General features: G+C 42.6%; 1 protein-coding gene across 2 annotated transcripts in view; it reads right to left on the reverse strand.

Moving 5' to 3' along the window:
* EPHA4 (EPH receptor A4) overlaps nt 1-20,449 on the reverse strand; it is a 106,087-nt gene that overhangs the window by 55,235 nt on the left and 30,403 nt on the right. For both annotated transcript variants that reach the window (XM_054835842.1, XM_054835843.1), the window contains exon 4: nt 8,769-8,924. In XM_054835842.1, the coding sequence (XP_054691817.1) occupies nt 8,769-8,924 (156 nt within the window). The remainder of the gene's footprint in view (nt 1-8,768; nt 8,925-20,449) is intronic.

Genomic DNA, 20,449 nt, shown 5'->3' on the forward strand with positions numbered 1-20,449 from the left:
TTTTTCCTTCTCTCAGAGGTCCCGTGGACAAAGCACTGAAGATAACGTTGTGGGCTTTGGTTTGGCCAATTTCATCAGACCCAAGTAGCCATTATATACTATTTTCTTAGGCTGAAAACCAAAAACATTCCAAAACAAACCAAAAAGCACCTCAGCACAGGGTTCTGACACTTAATGCCTTTAAAGTGAATTTAGCACTTACAAGGACCCGCTCTGATGGCACCTAAAATAAAGCTCTCTCTAGCCACGAACAGTGCCTGCCCGCACTCCTATGTCACAGCCTGTCCCCTGGCAGAGGGCTCCTTACCAGGAGCTCCTTTTTTTTGTGCCAGCTTAGTCCTCAGCCACTAACAGTGGTAATGGATTATTTTGGCAGCAACATTACCCATTAATGACTAAACTGATATTATCAGTATTTGGACTGTAACCACATCTGTTTACTACTAACCTATGGTATGGTTAATATTTATTACCTTGAAAGATCTATCTGTGGGAGGAGATCTATTAAAAACACAAGCTGAAACCCACACGCTCCATAGAAGTGCTAATGGAGATATTTCAAATATATACCCTCAAGAAGGCAAGCCTTCATTATAAGCATCCTGTCAGTCACCAGATCAGTGCATTTAAGATGTACCCTCCTTTAAAAGAAAGATGCTTTCAAAAGATATATATGTGACTAAGTAACAAGCTTTTGAGCCCTGGAAGGAGAAAATGATTAAAAAAATAATTTACCCCGTTTCTGTGCGCACGTGTGTAAAAGCACATTTCTCTATCACGTTACGGATGTCTCTGCAGCCGGAGCGATGGATAATTATTTTCAAGTGGGTTGTCACCCTGCATTCGCTCTGTGTTCCCCTGGCAGTGTGAAATCGGAAGGAAGCTTCATTGGCAATTCCCACCAGACATCAGAAAACCTCAAGCATGTAGAAAAGACTTTAATCTTCTTTAACCATTCCTGCACCCTCCTCGAGGAAAATATCACCTCTCTTTTTTAAGGCAGAAAAAGTAGACCTTAGCTTGATAAGGATTAAAAATTATTCTAACAAACAGTAAAAATAATCCAATAACCTGCTGCAGTTCAAAGCTTTCTAATTCACCCTCAAACTGAGAAAACCCTGTAAACATACTGTTAAATGCAGCAGAGTGCCAGCTACGGGTGTTTGTTAATCAAAGTCAATCAGGCAGACCAGCAGGCTTCAATGGGCTTTGGACCAGGACTGACAAAAGGATCCTCTTCATGCGCCTGCTCCAGAGATACTGACCCTCTTCATCTCTGGTGATTACAAAGGGAACTCAGGGTATTCACAAATCTTGAGCTAATTTGCTACATAATAAACAAGATTCATACAACAGGGAAGGTTGCTATGACTCACTGTCTTTTAAGAGGAGCCTAGTATGAACCAGCCTGTTTTGAATCAGCAACTTGGCCTTGGCTATACTACAGAGGAGCAGTTAAGTCTTTGATAAGTTACAGGAGCAGCAGGCACCTGGGAGTAAGCATCCAGCTGTCTAATAGCAAGAAAACTTAACTAGAAATCCTCTATCAGAAGCAGTGAAAAGTTTAGCACATCTTCTGCTACACAAGATCTGAAAGCCAGCTTTTGTGTACAACACAGCAAGAATAAAGAGAACAAATAAAGAGGTGCAAAAGAGAAAAGATCCATACAATGAACAACTCCAAAGATCCTTGGAGCATATCTACAGAGAGCAATGAAATGTCACTGGAAGTACACCACGTACCTTTGAAGGGGCTAGCTAAGGGGCAGTACGACTCTGCTAAGGCTTTTAGTCATGCTGCCAGCCTCACCAGTGTGACCATACTGCTGCTCTCTCAACAAGGCCTCGCGATGCCGTTATTGTACGGACAGCCTTTAACAATTCTAATCGATACTCTTAAACTTGATCACGACTCTAAAATTCATCTCCCTGGAGGCAGGGCTGAGTCTGAGGGTTTACTGTTTTCAGAGTGGATGTAAAGAAAGTAATTATTAAATAATCAATGTCTTTAAATTCCAAGTTCCCTCACTAAAATGTCTGGCAAAGTGGTGCCAAGCACAGCCCTCAAGAAAAAGCACTTTGGCCTCTTCTTTCCATCTCATAAAGCTTCATTAAACCTGTACAACTGTGGAGCTGTCAATAATGTTTCAGCATGTGAGCTGTGAAGCCCTTCAGATAAGCCTTTGTTGCTGATCTTTAACCATCGGAAAGACAAGTTATAATGCAGAGTAAACACCTGGGCTGTGTAAGTTTAGGCTTAGAAATAAAGCCCACACTTTCCTGTGACAGTTGTATATGTTGCTGCCACTAATTGCTTCCTTCAGCAGTTGTGGACAGCTCTCCTGTTGCTGTGGGCTAATTTACACAAGCACTGACAGTTCGGACAACCCTCACTTCTTGTCTGCCTGGCCATTCCTGACCATTTATCATTATAGATTAAGTGTTTTTACAACTGGTGAGACCAAAGTCAACAGCCCGCAAGATGCGGCAGCCACTTGAAATATCAGTCATCTGCTCTATTTCCACCCCCCCTTCTCCTTTCTGCGCACAGCTAGCATTACCACTGGGTTTTAATAAGGCAAGTGATTTGGTAAACAATTCTTAATTTATTTACTCGGGCAAGACTCCTTTGACTTCAGTGGGAGTTCTGCCAAGCTACAGCTCTTGGACCAGCACCAATGATAAAATGCCCATTTTACTGGCATGTATGATTTCCTATTTACTTGCCAAAAGAACCCTGGTCACCAGCTTCACAATAGGCTTTGTTCCTTTCACCTGGAGAACAATCCAATCAATATTTCCTCTTCTCTCCAGGCTAAGGGAGTTAAGTGAAGAGGTCCAGTTACCAATGGCAGAGGTGTGGGAAAACTGATGTTTGCAGGTGCCACCCATGGGCTCTGGATTTCTCTTCCAAAAACCACCACATAAGAACATTTTGCATTGCCATGTATGCTAAGACATGTTATCGCATCTACTCTAATACGCTGTGCTGCAGACAATACCACCTGTGTTCACTTACTCTTTTGAGATAAAAAGAAGAATTCCACTGCAGATACCAGAAAGTTATGTGACAGTCTGACAGGAAAGACATCCTGACATCCAACCAGAAAAATAAGTTTTTCTGTCATTTGCCCAACTGCTGAATTTCTTATTCTGTTACCCCTCTAATTTACTTCAACGACTCTACAGAACTGTGTCCTGACTAACCAAATCAAAGTCCCCACTTAATTGAGTAAATGTCTCTGTTAATTTAAGGTTCTGGCCAGAAAATCAGAAGACAGCTAGTAAACAGTTGCTGTATTTAAAGGAGTGATGATTTTAAGTCTACTGATTATAAACACATTGTCAAATTACTCCCGTCTCTTCTCTTCCAGCCATAACCACTCCCCTTCTTATTCAACATTTTCTCAATTCCTTCAGCCCGTCACGACAGACGAGCGGAGACAGCCTTCTCCTCTGAGATTCCCATCACTCACAAGCCCTTTCGCTCCAGCAGTGATGCAGCAGCGGATGGTCTATTTTCCCAGCCTGTGTGGAGAAGAAAAATCATTCTCTCCATACTGACTACCCACTGTTACCTCTGCTCTCGCAAGTGCCAGACTGCACCTTAAAAGGCATTTTGACATACTGTTTACATAATGAACAACCTTATATGATGTCTTAAGAACAAAATAATTTACTTAAGGTAAGGACATATATAAAGATGTGGGAGAATTATGTCATAAATTTAACTTCTCAAGACTAGAGGCTGTATTGGCATATACTTCATATTCTAGAGAACGGGCTCCAACAGCAGAGGTTAGACTGACGCAGTGCCAGAACAAGCGTGCAAGCCCTGGGAAGGAAGCATGGCAAAGCCAGTGCAAAGCTGCCTACAACATACTAGCCAGCATGACCGCGCATTGTACCCTACTTTCTTATTCTTCTAAAAGCTAGAACAGTGATAATCGGCGTCTGTCTGGAAATTTAAAGAGGTGCAAGTTAAGTTGAAGGAAAAAGAGCACATTTGTTTATTTAGAAGTCTAAGCAATCATAATAAACATATGCTCAAATAATCAGCTCCTGTGTAATGACTCATTTGCAAGCACAGTTATTAGGTAGGTAAATTCACTCTTTTTTTGAAAATGCAGGTCAAATATTTATCTCTGAGATATATTAAATGCAATGCAAGATTGCACTGACGGCATATATTAGACCGTAACATTTACAAAATTGAAGTGTTTAGACCTTTGAGACCTTTTTTGAAGCCTTGACCTTGGAAACAAATAAGGACAGTGTTATTTTAATGTGCATTCGAATTTTAACAACACAGTCACACAGCTCTAGTGGAATCCACATTGAGTTTCCACTGTAGATTGCTCATCATTTCATTATGGTTCATTATGCTGATAACTGTCAGAAAGCATTAGGAGCAGAAGCCTTGAGTAATAGCACTGAAATGGTAATTTAAAAACAATATACTTTCTGGAGGAAATACAGCAATGCACTAAATTCAATTAGAAGAGGCGAATGTAAAGACAAGTAAGTGACGTTTGCTGTTTGAAGTCAGGCTCTTCGATTTCTTCATAACCTAAACTGGAGAAAGCCCTTTTACAGCAGGCACTTTTCTCTTGCATCTCACTAAATTTGCTCTCATTATCTCTAAGCTTCTCTGGTATAAACTGTCTTAAATGCAACCATTTTAGAAATATTTCAGGCCACGCCAAAATATCAATGAATCAGTCACTGTTTGGGTGGCACAACGGTCTAAATTATTCAGGGTCATTTACTGAGGCAGATTTCAAGCTGGACAGTCTATGCTGGTAATCTCTCTTTTGTAAAGGGCTCCCAATTAAAAATCATTAATAATCTGAATCGAACAGACAATATAAACAATACAAAACTGTCCTGTTCTCACTCATAATGTGAGCATTGTTTGTTAAGAAACAGTTAGAGAACCCGACTCATTAATGGTGGGGACGTGGGACCAACCAACGCCCATTAACTTGGGTGGGAATTGCACCTGCCCACGCCAGGCAGCGATTCACAGAATATCTCCTTACAGAGAAGCAAATTCAGGGATGATGACCATGATTGAGACTGATTGTTTTCCAGCCTCATGGATTTGTGTGTTGGTAAGGCAATTTATTCCCCATTAGACTGCTAACCTTAGAAAGATCCATCCTCTCAGCAAGTGCTGAAATATAATGAAGGTCTGAATAGTTGCCTTAATGTTATTTTTGCAATGCTTCCAAAAGGGAAAGGCATCCTTGTTTTCCACAGCTTGTGCTCAAGCGTACAGGTCAATCATTCTATCTCCATGCCCAAGCACACAGTTGACAAGCCCACTGTGCTTCAGAGTTGAAAGTCTAAATTCCTGAGTTAGGTCAAAGCAGCGGATCCAGAGCGGCTCTGCTCCTTGGTGGTGACAGACATGTTGATGATTATCCCCATGAGGCAGGCTTGAGGGAAAGATGCATCGGTAAACATGCGTATGTCAGGGTGTCTATGCCTGGCCTTCCGACATAGCCCACACCCTGTCTCCTCCGCTCACATCCTGCCACATTCTTCTCTTACTTGTACAAGCTTTAAGCCAGACATAACTACTCACTCTAGCAGAGCTAAAATAGAGTAGAATACTAAAACCAAAGTTTGAGTTATTTGTTTAGATTGGATGCCTGGCTTACCTGAAGGTTAGGCACAGTTTCTACAACTCAACAACGGATGGATATGTCCAATGAGAAAACTCTGGAGCCCCTCTCCTGACCAGTGCATCAGGAAGTAGGTGTTGCTTTTATTACTTACCATGGGAATTGCAAGAAAGAAAAAGGAATGGGAATTCTCCAATTCCCTTTCATCCACTAGCACAATCACGCTAATGGAAAGTCATAACGGTCTTCCTCCCCCAACCTAGAAGGCGAGATAAGCGACGAGGCCAGCCAGTTTATTGCTAAAGGAAATCAATAGCCAAGGGTCAAAGCTTTACAAAAACACATCCTAAGAAGGTTGAAGTTCTTCATCTTAAAAAGTGTTTAGAAATAATAAAGAAAGGATCAATCCACAGTCCATTCCAGGTGTTCTCTCCAAATTACCCAATGTTACTTTTATTCACCTGGTCTAATAGTTCTCCAAGTGAACAGAAACCTGATTTTACAAGCCAGTGGAGCAGAGTCTATCTTTTTGCTAGAAGAATGGATCTCAGATACTGTGTTTTATTTCTTCATTAGTGCGCCGTCACACTGAGCGATTACTAAATGCAGGGCTGAATGAGAATACCAGGGTTAAAGAGAGCATAATGAACAAAGAAGGTGCCTGATTATTATGGCTGTCAGCACAAGGGAATTGGGTTTGTCACCTGGTTTAACCAACTGGTAAGAACTGATTAGAGTCTGAATCCGTCTGAAAGAACCTTTGATGTTTACACTCCCTTCTGTCTCCACATCTTGTCAGGAAAGGCAGACAAACAGGGAGCTTCTTCTGGAGGGGCTTCCTTCAGCAGAGACCCTCTAAATGCTTTCTGTCACCTGCCTCAAGTGCGTGGGCAGAAGGCCATTAAGTGTGGGGGGCATGGCAAACAAACAGCCCCCCAGGAGCCCCTTGCACAACGCAGAGGTACACCACGCACGTGAGGCGGCATTTTGTGCGTGCAGGTACCACCATCATAGCAACATCCAAATGCTGCTAAGGCAGACCTCAAAGAGGGGATATTAGCAAGCGCAGCAGTGAGCGATATTAGTGAGCACAGCAAAGCTGCCCCACAAGCCAGCTCAGAAATAACCTCTTTGTCTTCCCTCACCTTGGATCACAGAAAAAGCAGCCCTTAAGCTACAGGAAAATTCAAAGCTATGAAACGGAAAACAGGCCTGTCTCTGGAGGTCCCAAGACCAGGTGTCTGTGGGACTGCGGTGTTGGCTTGCCTCTGCATGCTGAATCCTCCTAGACTGCTGCAGAGATGATGACCGAGGCCAGCACCATGGCCCTTGCCTTCTCTTCTTTCCTCTTCATATTTTCAGGGTAAAAGACCAAGATCAGGGACTTCAACTTCGACTGACCTCTGAAGAGAGGAATGGGGAAGGGTGCCAGAATGAGGTCCAAGACTTGACAAAAAAGAGCTAAGCTTGCAGGGGTACATTTTGCAATACAAGAAAACATACATATCATTTGCTCACAATTCCCGCATCTGGAAGTGTTTTGCTCTCTCCTCATACTTCACTTACTGCACATGCCTATTGAAATTCAACCAGTTGATTACTAATTTGATTTCAATTTGGTCAGGATATCACTTGCAAGGACCAGGGCTTTATGAGAAACTTTTGCTGCTAGAATGTTATTTAGTGTGTACTTTCTGAATAATATTTTTATTGTTGCAAAAAGACATTTTCCCTATCAAAATGGTCAAGCTTTATCTCTCCTAGTGTAAATTATATTATAAAAAGCATGTTCCTACCCACTTCAGCAAGTTTTCACAATACAGTCAGACCTCCATCCCCAGTCAACATTTAGCAAGGGATATATGGACCTCCAGCTTTCGTACTAAGCAAAAGCAGCTGCTGCTGGCTGCGCCCAGGCCTGCTTCACCACCACCCAGCAAAACTCACAGCTGAAAAGGAGGAGATCACTGAAGAAGAGCTGGAATCAAGGGGGTGTGGGGAAAGGATGAGTGCTGGCTTAGTTATGGACAATACTTTGTTTCTGCCTTGTAAGGGAGAAATTAAGATTTAAATAAATGTGAGTCATCTCTCCAAAATGAATTTGGAATATATTAAAATGTTACAAAAGAAGTATCTCAGCCTTCCCTCACTCACAGACACACACTCTCTACATAAACACACAGCTGAACTCCAGAAATCTGGAAGCATTTCCAATAGCTTTCAGGGAAAGCCACACATGGCTATCCCCTGGTAAAATACAGCCCTTTCACTTATTGTTTCAAACTGCTCTGCTCCTAGAGAAGCGAAAACTGAAGAACTAGATGATCACGATTTAATGCCAGGGCATGCCTGGAATCCCAGGTCTCCAGCTGCATGAGCCGTTAACCAACACACAGGACAAGGAGTTGTTCCAGCAGCCCCGTGGGTGTGCTCAGGGCTCTACGCCTCTTGCTCTCCCTGCTGAAGGCATTTTGGTGGAACTAAAGCAAATTCCATTTGCTGTACATGATGTATTTATCTATAAAGGCTAAAATAAACCATACTTTGGTTGTATGTTTCATTAAGATTTATTATTACCACCCCTTTCAGAGGAACAGTTTTATGTTCCTAAGGATCACCAGCTATATTTTGAGCAAATTACATATATAATGAGATTATAAATATTACCTATTTACTGTAGCTCATACAATTACAAAAAAAGCTTTCACAATTCCTACAAATATCAATATTTAAAGAGATGAAAGGTGATGTGATCTACTGGACAGGTCCTCAGACTGGAACTTTGATTACTCTCATTTCCAACTCTTTTACTGAGGTGTGCGAGTCACTCCTCTTTCGCAGCTTTGTCTCCTCCCAGTCTCCTGATTTATTTAGACTGTAAGCTCTCAAGGGTCAGTGCAACCATGTCACTGTTAGGAATTCAGGGCTGAGAACTAACGCTTTCTCTCCCAGAAGTGCGAGCCAAAATACAAACGGCATCTGCAAAGGGCTTAAGAGCTACTGAATGCTGCTCTCAGAAGCTGGACACTTCTTAGAGACACAGATCTCTGGGCCATACTTCCTGTATACACAGCAAAAGAAAGACAGGAGAAGAAATGGATGATAAAAGGGGAAGAGACTGTTCAAAGACCAACTTACGAGTGCAGGGCATGGAGGCAGCATCATTTTCAGCTCGGAAAAAACCCCGGTCGCAGGTGCAGGAGGTAGAGCCTTCCCAGATGGAGTAGCTGTGAGGCGGGCATTTGGCACAAGCCACATCTGTCGAGAGAGCCTTGTAGTATCCGATTTTGCAAGCTAGATGGAGGAACAGGAAGGGAGAGTGTTACTTGCCCAGGCTGTGATCATAAATTGCTAGCTTACTTATTCAAAATTGAGGCAGGAGACATTTCAAAGAGATCTAATGATGTCCTTTTAGCCCCAGGTGAAGAATTAACAATCATCACGCTCTTAATGAGTAATCCTATGTCAGGGGATACTGATTTCTAATTCCAACAAGAGCCATTTTAAAAGCTGGCTTGGAGATGGTAAAAAAAAAAATTATGCTCTTCTATTGACACTGCCAGAAAATCAGCTGCCTCTTTGTGCTTACTGTGGAGTTGCATGTTGCTTAACCCACGTCCACCTGCATTCACACACACACACAGAGCATGACAAAAGGGGTGCAATTGGTTTATTCCATGACCACTTAAGGAATGGCAGCTGACAGTCAGACACTGCCAATTTTTAAGAGGGAGTAGGACAGGAACCCACTGTGATTGGCAGCGAGGCCCTCAGCCTAACATGCCCGGAAATGGCACATCTCCCTCCTGGCAAGGCAGAATTCATTTGGCTCTTTCTCCCCAAGGGAGGAAATCGGCAATGCTCTCCCCAGCTCGAAGCCAGGGCATGGCTGCCACCAGGGCCCACGTGCAGTTGCCAGGCTTTCGGTGACATCATCTTCATAAATGCAATGCTTACATGAATGGCTACTTTTACACCACTTGGAAAAAACTCATTAGCATCATTAATAACACATTTTAATGGTGGCTAACAGGTATGTCATCCTAGAAATTTCTCCCTTGGCTAGAGATAAAAGCCCACCATCACCACTGGCTTTCAGCACTACGGAGAACAGAGAAAATACCCAGGCACACGAGCATGTAAAAAGGAAAGGTTGTTCCCAGTATTTACTGTGTGACTCACTCTCACATCTCGTCATTTATCACCTACGCTACTTTTAGGGTTCCCCTGCTCTGCACAGGCTCCAGTACATGGGGCGGAGGCACCCACACAGCCAGGGCTCGCTCTTTCTCTTTTACTCTTCTCTTAGTCCCCCTCCTCCTTTCCCTCCTTCTCTTATGAAGCCCTCCAATGGGAAACAGAGAGGGATTTTAGTAACGTGTTTATGAAACAGCAAGTAACTTGACTCTTATTATCCAAATTCAATTTATGGAATTCCTTAACGAGTCCTATCTTTACGAGGTGCCATGCACCATCCGTAAGAGCGCTGGGAGATTGGTCCGCTTTCGCTTGCTGTGGCTGTCACTGGACCAGAGGATCTTATAAAACTACACTGCTCAAGTGACTAAGATTTATGCTTCCAGAGTTTACATGCATCACATTATTAGATAAGGTTCAACTTGCAAGGTGCTTTTTGGCCATGCTTCAAACAGCCTTGGGGTTTCAATTAAAATCAGAAACCGCAGCTTTGGCAGGAAGAATCATGGGGGTCAAACCCAGCCTCCCCACATCAGAGACAATTAGTCCCTGAACACAAATACAAGCCCACTGGGTATGGTCTATCAGCAAGGCAGTCGCAGTACACAAAGGCAACTCGTGTAAAATAGCTTATTCAGCTAGTGATGTGAATTGCCCAGAAAAAAAAAAAAAGAGAGGAAAAAACAACCCATGGAAAATTACCTTTCATTTTTTTATATGATTTGCAATATCTGGTCAGTTGTACTATCACTACATGTCCTCTTGTGCCTGGTTTAACAACAGTGGCAGTCAAGTGGCAGATGCTGATCTGAGATATTATTCCTGGTTTTCACTGTCAAAGCTCAGATCGGAAATACGCCTAAGCCTGTATATGACCAGGACAGACAACAACAGGCAGAATCTTGCTGCCATATATAAAGACAAGGCATGGAAAAACAGAATACAAGAGGAGACAGCAGGCTGACTGTTCTTACCCATAAAATTCTTTCTAATATTCAAGGGTTTTAAAATAAAACATGTAAACTCTAACATTACTGTTAATGTGAACATCATCATTCACAGAAATTATTAAATGAAGAGTTGCCTTTAGCATCTTCTGAGTATTAAAATACTTAGATGATAAACAATCTAGCACAAGGCTGTAGATCCTGCTCGGGCTATAACATGCTGTTGGAAAGGCAAGAAAATGTCACAGGTAAAGATTTTTGAGACCATTCCTCCTCCTCACTGTCTTTTCAGACTCAGTGGTTTGAAAGGCAATAGATGGATGCAGTGGGTACTGCAAGGTCAACGGTCTGTAATTCAAGGATTTTTTTCCCCCTCGTTTCATGCACTGTATTTTATTTTCTACTATATTAAGCCAAGATCATTAATATTTCAAGACCTGAAGAAAGCTCTTCAAACAAACACAGTGGCTGCTCCTAAAGCACACACAGCCATTTTGCTTCAAAAATCACCTACTCCTGACCACATTAGTTTTCTTCATTTAACGTGCTCAGAGATTCACCACATTTCAGCACGTGGCAGAAAAGGGCATAAGAGAACGTGCAGCATTCAACCAGCAGTTCTTTGCCCTTAAGAGCTCCATGGTACCATCGCTTAAAAACTCGAATCTAATCCTGTAAAAGCCGTTCTTAGCATGAAGTACCGCTGACACACCTATTACAACCAGTGCCTGTTAAGGCTACGGATGGGCTTTTTTTGAAGGTTAATGATTTAGTAGGCAAACAAAAAGCCTGTACAGAACCTGTTCCCTGAGAGTCTTTATTGCATGCTCATGACAAATCTTCATGCGGCTGCTTTTCTAGGAAGGATTTGCTGGGTGAGACCTGCCATGAATGAGGTTCTTACACAGCTTTCGAAAGATACCATTGTAAAAAGATTAGTTCACATGTGCAATGCAAACTTTGAATTCAATTCCTTAGCTTTGCCTTAATTAGTTCTTTCTGTTAGGTTTTTTTTTTTTTAAGGAAAAAAAAGAGAAAAATCTCTTCTCGCATTCAGATCACCCACAAGCATAACAAGGTTACAATCATCTGCACTAGAGCCAAGGAAAATTCTCAAACAAAAATACTTTCAGCATGAAAAAGCTCACAGTTTTTCCTCAGAACAAATCACATTGATTTTAAATGAACAACAGGTTGAAATAATTATGCTGATATCTTTGAGTTCTAATGGTGAAATCTACTTTGTTTCTATTTCAAGTGAGACAGGATTTGTCCAACCTTGCTGGTCATTACTATATGGGGTTTTTTTTTTGTTTTGTTTTTGTTTTTTTTTAATTTACCAGAGTGATACACATTAAAACCACAAAAACTGCTCTGAAGAATTATGGAGCTTCAGTCAAATCAGTAAATTTTCTCAAGCTGTTTTTTCAAACTCCATTTTCTCATTAAAAGCTGATTTTCAGACTCATGGCTTTCTCAAGAAAAAAAAATAAAAAAAGAATATATGTGTGGGCTGGGAAGTCTGCCTGCTTGGTCTCACCAAATGCTGAATTTTCTATTAGAAAATTTCAGTCAGCAATTTCAGAATTTAAAACCTGGTGGATGGGGTTCTAGTCACATTCTTTTTAGTCACAGCTACAACAAAATATATGTATTAAATTGTTTTTAACTATTTTAAATAAGCAACGTCTTTTTCTGATGGGGGAGGAATCTTTTAAAAAATTACTCTTGCAAATTTAAAGTTGTTAAAAAAAATCCCCCAGTGCTTGCTCTTAAATTACTCCTCTGCCCTTGTTGAAATGGCAATGAGTTTTTCCATCACAGTTTGGAAAAGGCTTGAAATGCTTAATAGTTCTTTAAAAAAAAAAGTGTAATGTCTTGCAAAGGTTTGGATAAAGAAACAATCCCAATCTCTTTGCTGACAAGTTCCTACGTCATTAAAAATGCAGTGCGTATCTTAAAAAAAAAATCTCAGTGAGCTCCATGTAGAGGCTTTGGTAGCGCCATGGATGCAGGGCTCTGCTCTTCACCCCCCAGACGGCTAAGCAGGACTCTGAACCGGGGAGGGAAGAGCCCCTGGAGCCAGGCGGGGCTGGCTGAGCTCTGAGAAGATGACGGGCCAGGGAAGGTCCGAGCAAGCCAGCCCTGAGCTGACACCACTGGGCAGGAGCTCCGGCAGCAGCCCTGGCAACCAGGGACCAAGGCCAGATGGAAGAGTTTCTACCTGCTGGCCTCAGCCTCTGCTGAAGAGAGCTCACAACTGAGAAAAACACTGATTTCCAGATGCTATTAAAGAGAACAGGGTGAATAAACAAGCACAGAAACATGGGTTTGCTCAAGTAAATCTAGTTAAGTCAATGAACTTATATTAGAAGAAAATTTGACATAGATGTTCTGAAGTGCTGACTTGCAGCAGCAGCAAAAGGGACTAGCGGGATGGCAGTCCTGCGCAGGGGAGGTACGGAACAGGCACAGGAACACCAGACCAGTCACCCTATAGATCCCTATGCTAAAGGCTGCGATCTACAACTGAGTTCTGCAAGGAGGGGGCCCTCAACCAGGACAGGATCGGCAACTGAACACAAACCACGCTCCTGCTGCACCTCTCCTTCCCAAAAGGGACCAGCGCAACACTGACAACATTTATTATCACAGGCAAGTGAATAATACAGCTAAAAATCTCTGGACTTAGATGAAATTTCAAAAACTATGCATTTAATAGTTTCCATTTTTTGAAGCAGAAAAAGATATCAGCTACACACTCAGGAAAATTTCAAAATTCCTTGAGATGCAATTTTGAATGCAATCTCCCTCCACACATGACAGAAGAGGGGAAACAAAGTCAATGACTGTAGCCAACTTTAATTACAAGCCCTAAAATAGTATTCTTGGTGAAATGAAGGACAACGCAAATAATTTAAGAAAAGATATTTCAGTATCAGGCTTATAAATTTCAGTGAGAAAAGAAATTTGTGTTTAAAGACTTGAAAAAATACTTTGATAGCATATTTCATGTCTTTCAGCACTGGCTACTTTTTCTACAGCTCTTCCCTATCTGGCAATATTTTAAGCTTATGTTTTAACTGCTCCCTTAGGAACAAAAAGTTACTTTTATTTTTCCCCTCTAATGTTGTTCTTATTCTTTAAGAGGATGGATTTTCTCTCTCGGATTGTAACAAAACCACATCTGCCACATAAGTAGGCAGCATCTCCTCAGCGCTCTCTTACTGTTATTACCATTTCTGAACAGATTTTTGTGTGTTAATTATAGAACTCAATTGTTTGGATAGTCTCTTTTGATGAGCTTTCTGCCCCGCACCATGAACCCCTCCGTTATTGTACAGCTGTTTTACTTCCAAATGCTCATCAGGGTTTTCTAATTGTCAAGCTGTCCCAGCGACTAGTTCTTTTGACCTAAAAGTCAAAGAAAGGGAGTCACCCTTGTCTCCCCAACATGAATACCACAGGAGTCCCAGTGGCCCCCCTAATACCTACGAGACAATGCCTTTCCAGATCATTGCCACTACAAGCATAATTGGGTTTTGGGTGAAATAAGAAGATTTTAAATAGGATGAATTGATGAGTTTCTTGTAAAATTAAGTCGTTCTCCTGGTCCAATCTAATTACTCACTGTAATGCCCCTGAGGATGATAAATAAGGATCCTTAGAAGCCAGGAGAAAGGGAGGAAAAAAAGAAAAAGAAAAAGCTTTCTTTTGAGCCTTTCTTAAAAGTCAAGTTGTAGAATTTGATGCGATGTACCAAATGCTGTTTCCAAATAACGTCAGATTCCTTTTGGTGTCCACATTGTAAGCTCTTTGCCTCTTGCAATAATGTCTGTACAATTGCTACAAATTAAAAGGAGTGCCCTATCTTTAACTCATATCTCTGATAAGAAAAAACAGTATTTCCACACACTAAACATATATTTCTGTTGCATGAATGACATAAGGAAACACAAACACAACCCCACTGGGAGAAAGCCTAGACTGTTTGACTTCGGAGTGCTTTTACTCCATGATTGGGTACAAACCAGGTTAGTTCAAAACAGAAATAAAGGGACCTTGGAGCACAAACATACTATGATATGAAATCCAAACCCTGTTTAAAGCCACTGAAACTGTGCACGCAGGTACACTTGCAGGCACGCACGCAGCCCTCCTGTGCAAAGCCACAGCATACACCGAGCAGAGAAGCTTTTCACGCAGCCAATCTGAACAACCTTAAAAAATAAAATATCTTTGGTTACTTTTTTCCCTAGTGTAGCAACCTTGGCTACAAGTCTGCAGCTTGCGCTGCAGATTTTTTCTAAACACGCTGACACTGTGATGACAGGAAAGCTGCAGCCCTGGCAGGAGAAGAGGAAAGCACAGCCACCTTGGACAGCCCACAGGCAAACTCCTCTGCGGGGCGGTACCAGGCTTCCTCCGACAGTTCCTACAGCGGGGACCGGAGGTCTGGCAGCCGGTCGCTGCGGGTGATGTGACCATGCTGCTGCTGCTCACCTCACACTCACGTCCCTCCTACAGCAAGCTGCAAACAGAGCGCAGCCCCCTCTCCCCCACTGCCTCAGACAGCCCTGTGCACCAGGCAGCTTCCACCGAGCTGCCGAGAGGCTCACCTTCCTCCGTTCCCCAGGCACCCAACGCGGCGAGAGGAGAGGGCGACAGGCACCCAGCCCCAGGAGAGCACAGGATCCCCGGGGGCTGCCTGGAGACAAGGCCACCCACCCCAGCTGGGCTCGTGCTGCCGGAGGTGGCAGCCGTGCACTGGGTTGTTCCCTTCCAACCCACGCTGTGCATGACCCTTGCAAGGCCAAAGTCCACATCCTCCAACAGAGACCTTATCTGGCTGGATTTTTCCCAGTGCAGTAATTCTAAACGTTAAAAGACAGACAGAAACCAGGCACGTGGTCTCCAGCTGGACGGCACCACAGAAGCGACTCTCCATCAGCCACCTGCACCCGCCCGAGCACCTACAGCAGCCACTGCGGGAAGACTCAGCCATTCCAGACCAAATGATGGTGGCTCCACTGCGGACAACTGTGGCAGCCCTTCTGGCCATCAGGAAAGGCTCAGCTGCAGACAGCAGGATGAGGAAGAGGAGGCAGCATCCCAAGGCAGTTGCTGTAGGTAGTCACAGCAGTACTCAAACTGCCTGGTGTGCATCCATGGTGAGGTGATGATCACCTCATTGATAGGTGGCCAGGTTTTTATTTTAATTTTTCTGGCTCCTAGAAGACAAGAAATTCAACTGCCTATTTCAGTTTCAGAAGTTAAAAGCAGTGAGGAGCAAGAAGCTAAGAGATCTCTGGTGTGGAAACGAATCACGATCACCATCCAAGGTCTCCTCTTGAATCCCCAGGAGGGAAAGGGATGAGGCCCACACATGGGCTTCTTCACCGCCCTCCTGACAAGCAAATTCCTGAACAAGCCAAAATCTGCTCTCCCGAACTCCAGGGCTTTAGTTTTTCTTAATATACATGAAGTCCAGTGAAATAAAACAGGAGAAATTAAGAAGTCGCTAGCTTGGCAAAGGTCACAAGCACAACAGGACAGGACATCTTATACAGCAATCTGTTTAAGAGAGAGCTACCAGCACAAAGCCACCAGGCGTATGATACCAGAATGGCTTATTGATCCCAGCCAAGGCGGCCTTGCCTGACCAGGTATCATTCTTCTTGGTACAGCCTTCAGAGCCAATTGCCAGATGTTTTTACCGTGCAGCCCCACACTTGGACATCACATACTGCGGGCACAGACCCGCGGCACCGCTGGCATCGTTACACTTCCAGATCCTCTCTGTAGGGACAGAGTTTGCATCTTTGGAGTCCCACTCCTAAGCGGTACCAGTTCTCCTGGGTTTTACACAGAAATGCTGTGCTTGTCTTATACAGAAACTTTTCAAACCAACTTGTCTCTCATACAAAAGAAATATAATTATGCTATAATCCAATCATTTTAATAGCTGAAACCTACTTTATCAGTCACCCTTTTCTAAGGAAACTAGACAGTCAAAAGTATTAAAGAAAAAATTAAATACATATACAATCCATATGTTAAATAAGTTCAATAGGCACATACATAGAAAAGCCCAAAAGTGAAAAATTAGCTTTTACTCTTAAAAACTATTAAGAATTATTCTGAACTTTGCTACACAACTGATAGATCACAACTGCTAAAAAAAAAAAAAACCTCTCAAAAAATACACAAACTTGAAAACCTCATATTTCTATGAATTAATAATAACAGTTTATATATGCGAAACCCATCTTTGCTATAGCTGTGGTATTGGGGGGGAAATAGTTGGGGGTAAGTTTGACATTTTCCACATCACGATTGCTCCCAATCTTTGATGGTGCCCTGATCTTGCATTAGCACTGTCAACACTGCCTGCATACGCTGCGTCCTGCCCCTGCTAGGAGGGTCAGCTGAAAAGTCTCATCACGACATCATAAAAGGAAAACCAGCCCCGGACAGAATATTGCTGCATTGGATTTTTGTCTGAAATTAAAACAAAAATTAGAAATCTAAAAATTCAGGGTCTGGGTGAAACAATTCCTGACTGAAAAGAACCGACCACAAAAACCCCGTTCTCAGTGAGAAGTCAGCACTTTCCACAAGGAATGAAAATCCCAATCTGCTCTGCTCTCTACAGGAAGATATTTGCTAGGACTGGCGATAGCAAGTGAAGCGGCCGGCACTGCACCAGCGGGAAATGGAAAGGACTGTTTGTCCCTGCGATGTCTCGGGGAGGTGTCCCTTCCTTTCCAGGCAGCTGTAGGATCCAATTCAGCAGAGTATTAAAAGCACGCATAGCTTCACATTTAAGTGCTTTAATGAAGAGGGATGTACCGCTGAACCGGGGACTTGGCACCTCAACGGTTTGCATTTTTGGGGGTTTTTTAAATATTTAAACAATAAACAGATGCCCTGGTATGATAAAGACCCCTCTTCTCAGAAAGAGCAATTGAGCAGCTGTGTTCTTTCTTGGTGCAGAGAGTACTAATGCTGCTAGTGCACTTGTGCAAGCGCTAAGAGGAGCTTTAAAATATTACTGCCTGAGTCAAGTGTTCGGATGTTCTCCGTTTCAGAGTGCTCAAGCTGTCACTGTGCTCGATCACAGACTTCATCTAACTTTGAAAGTTTAATCACCTTTATACAAGCTGTGAGATTTAAGAGATGAGTCAACTAATCAGTTTCAAATAATTACCCAATTAGAAAAACAAGTTGATGGTTTCCCTTGCACAGAAGCAGCAAAAAGACAATCACAAAACTCACAGATTTTTAAGCAAACCTAGGAAGTTAAGGGGTTCTAAAATTTAAAAAAAGAAAATAATGATTTTTATTCTTTAAGCAAGTAAATTTTACAGAAAAAAAAAATCACTACTAAAGTTTTACAATATACTCCAGTGAAAGCTGATTAATCGGCCTGAATCTCCGCATTAACAAGCCCTAATCCTCTTGTCAGGAGACCTGCTTACAAGCTTCTCTCCCCAGTCATGTAAAAGCACTGATGGGAACAGAGATACGTATCTCAAAGCACTGTCCAGCCAGCCTGGGATTCTCTCTCATCTCCTACATCTTAACAGCTCCGTAGAAAGGCAATTAAACTTCCAAAGTTAGATGAAGTCTGTGATAGAGCACAGTAGCGGCTTGAGCAGTTTGACATGGAAAGGCCTAACACGTAGCTCCGACATTATTGTTCAAAATGTCTGTTTGCTCCAAACACAAGCACCAGCTGGCATCAGCTGAGCGTCTTGAACTTAGAAAAAGAGTGTACCCGTAAGGTATTGAAGAGCATCTAACATGTTATTTTAAAAGTGCTTGTGTTTTACACGTGCTAATGACACACTGCAAGTTGGCTGAAATAATTATTACTTAATACTCTTTAACGAATTGTCTATTGTCAAGAATTTGTGGATTGATCCTGTGCATAAATCCTTTAATGCTGTCTCCTTTGTGCAAGTGGAATTTCACTCTGCAGCAGAACTCGGCATAGCTGTAATGTTTTCTGCTACCGTTTGAACTTGTATCATGACTGTGATGGAGCCACGTCATCCCAGCAAACTAAAGACTACAGTGTTTTTCTGGGCTTTTGTATTCTTGGGTTAACTGTGAACAGCACGGAACAGAGTTCAAGCTCCTATCTCCAGAGCTATAGCAAGATGCCTTAATATGGTTTAATCATCACATCCTCTCTAACTGGCTGTATGACATTATTTTAAAAAAAAAGAAAAAAAAGCACGCACTATTTTGGTCTCCCCAGAGAATTGCTTGACACAAAGGTTTTGGAAGATGCCTAAATATAGACAGTTCTGGCGAGATCCGGGTCTATGCAAGATAACAACTCTGCACTATTTTTGACCATTTAACAAAGATGCTGGGAACACAATGGCTTCAAACAAACACTGCTTTGGCTCTCCCCAGCACTACAGAAAATAAATGGAGGTGCTTCTGAGAGACTCCCATCAACATCACTGTAAAAAACTATCAATCCTCTACTAAGTAGAACATCAATCAAAATAGTGGCGTGCAAATCATGATCCATTAAGTACTTCACACTTGATTACCCATGACATTTTAGAGAGGGTCCTACACTGATGAGTTGCTTCTCTCTTCTTTGCCCTTTCCTATTTGGAGTGCATGACCACTTTTAGTTCATTACCAATGCAAAGTTTAGCACAAAGCTTAATTTCAACACGAGGTAAACAGCTCAATTATTTGTCCTTTTCTCCTTAAATTTGCTCAAGCTGTATGTTTCTTTATTCTACACAGGTCACACCTTTTCAGAAGTGTTGGACATGGGGCACGTGCAGGTGCACCCTTGTTTAAACACGGCATTCACTACCAAAGGCATTCTGAAAGTGGGAAAGGAAGACTCAGACCACCCAGGATTTCTCTAGACACCCTTCCCCCCCGCCCCAATTTTATCCTAGATGTGAAAATCAGGCTGAAGATTTGCTCCTCACTGGGCTAACTTACACAACCCCAAACACGCAGGGAGGCATCTGGAAGCCATCCTTCTACATTTGTTCTCACTTACTGCCTGATGCCTCCCAACAAGGTGCGACCTCATGGCTACAGGGGAGACCAAGAGAGTCACCCAGGTCTAATTCCTGGCTCCGTTGCAGAGGCTGGGGACGGCTTGCCTGACCTTCCTCTAGCATTCATGGACACAGTGCGTATCACAGTATTAAGAGGAAAAATCATTCATTTCTTTCCTAGCTGGTCTGGCCTCACCTTCTGCTCAGTAACTTCCAGCTCACCTCCCTGTGGATCATAGGAGGTTCCCGGACATGGATAACACTTTCTCACAGGAGTTAATGGCAAGAAAGAAGCAGGGAGCAGTGGAAGAGAAAGCAGGGCTGTTCCTTTGGGCCACCTAATTTCAAGGGTGTAACTACACAGACACCCAGAGCATAAACTCCAGTATCCCTGCCTCAGTTTATCCACTGACAAAGTGGCAATAAAATTCACAATAGATACATCTAAAAGCTGTTGTGAGGTTTAATTAAGCAATAAGCACATACAGAACGCTTGGAGATCTCCAGATAACAACGCACCCATAGAAGAGAGGAGGTGATTACTTCTGATGAAACAAAATCTCACGGCAACAACCCGGCATACTCAGCAGGGAATATCCACGGCTGTCTCAACTCTCCTTTTACAGCCTTG

The sequence above is a fragment of the Grus americana genome, chromosome 9 (genome assembly GCF_028858705.1).
Source record: "Grus americana isolate bGruAme1 chromosome 9, bGruAme1.mat, whole genome shotgun sequence".
NCBI classification, from domain to species: domain Eukaryota; kingdom Metazoa; phylum Chordata; class Aves; order Gruiformes; family Gruidae; genus Grus; species Grus americana.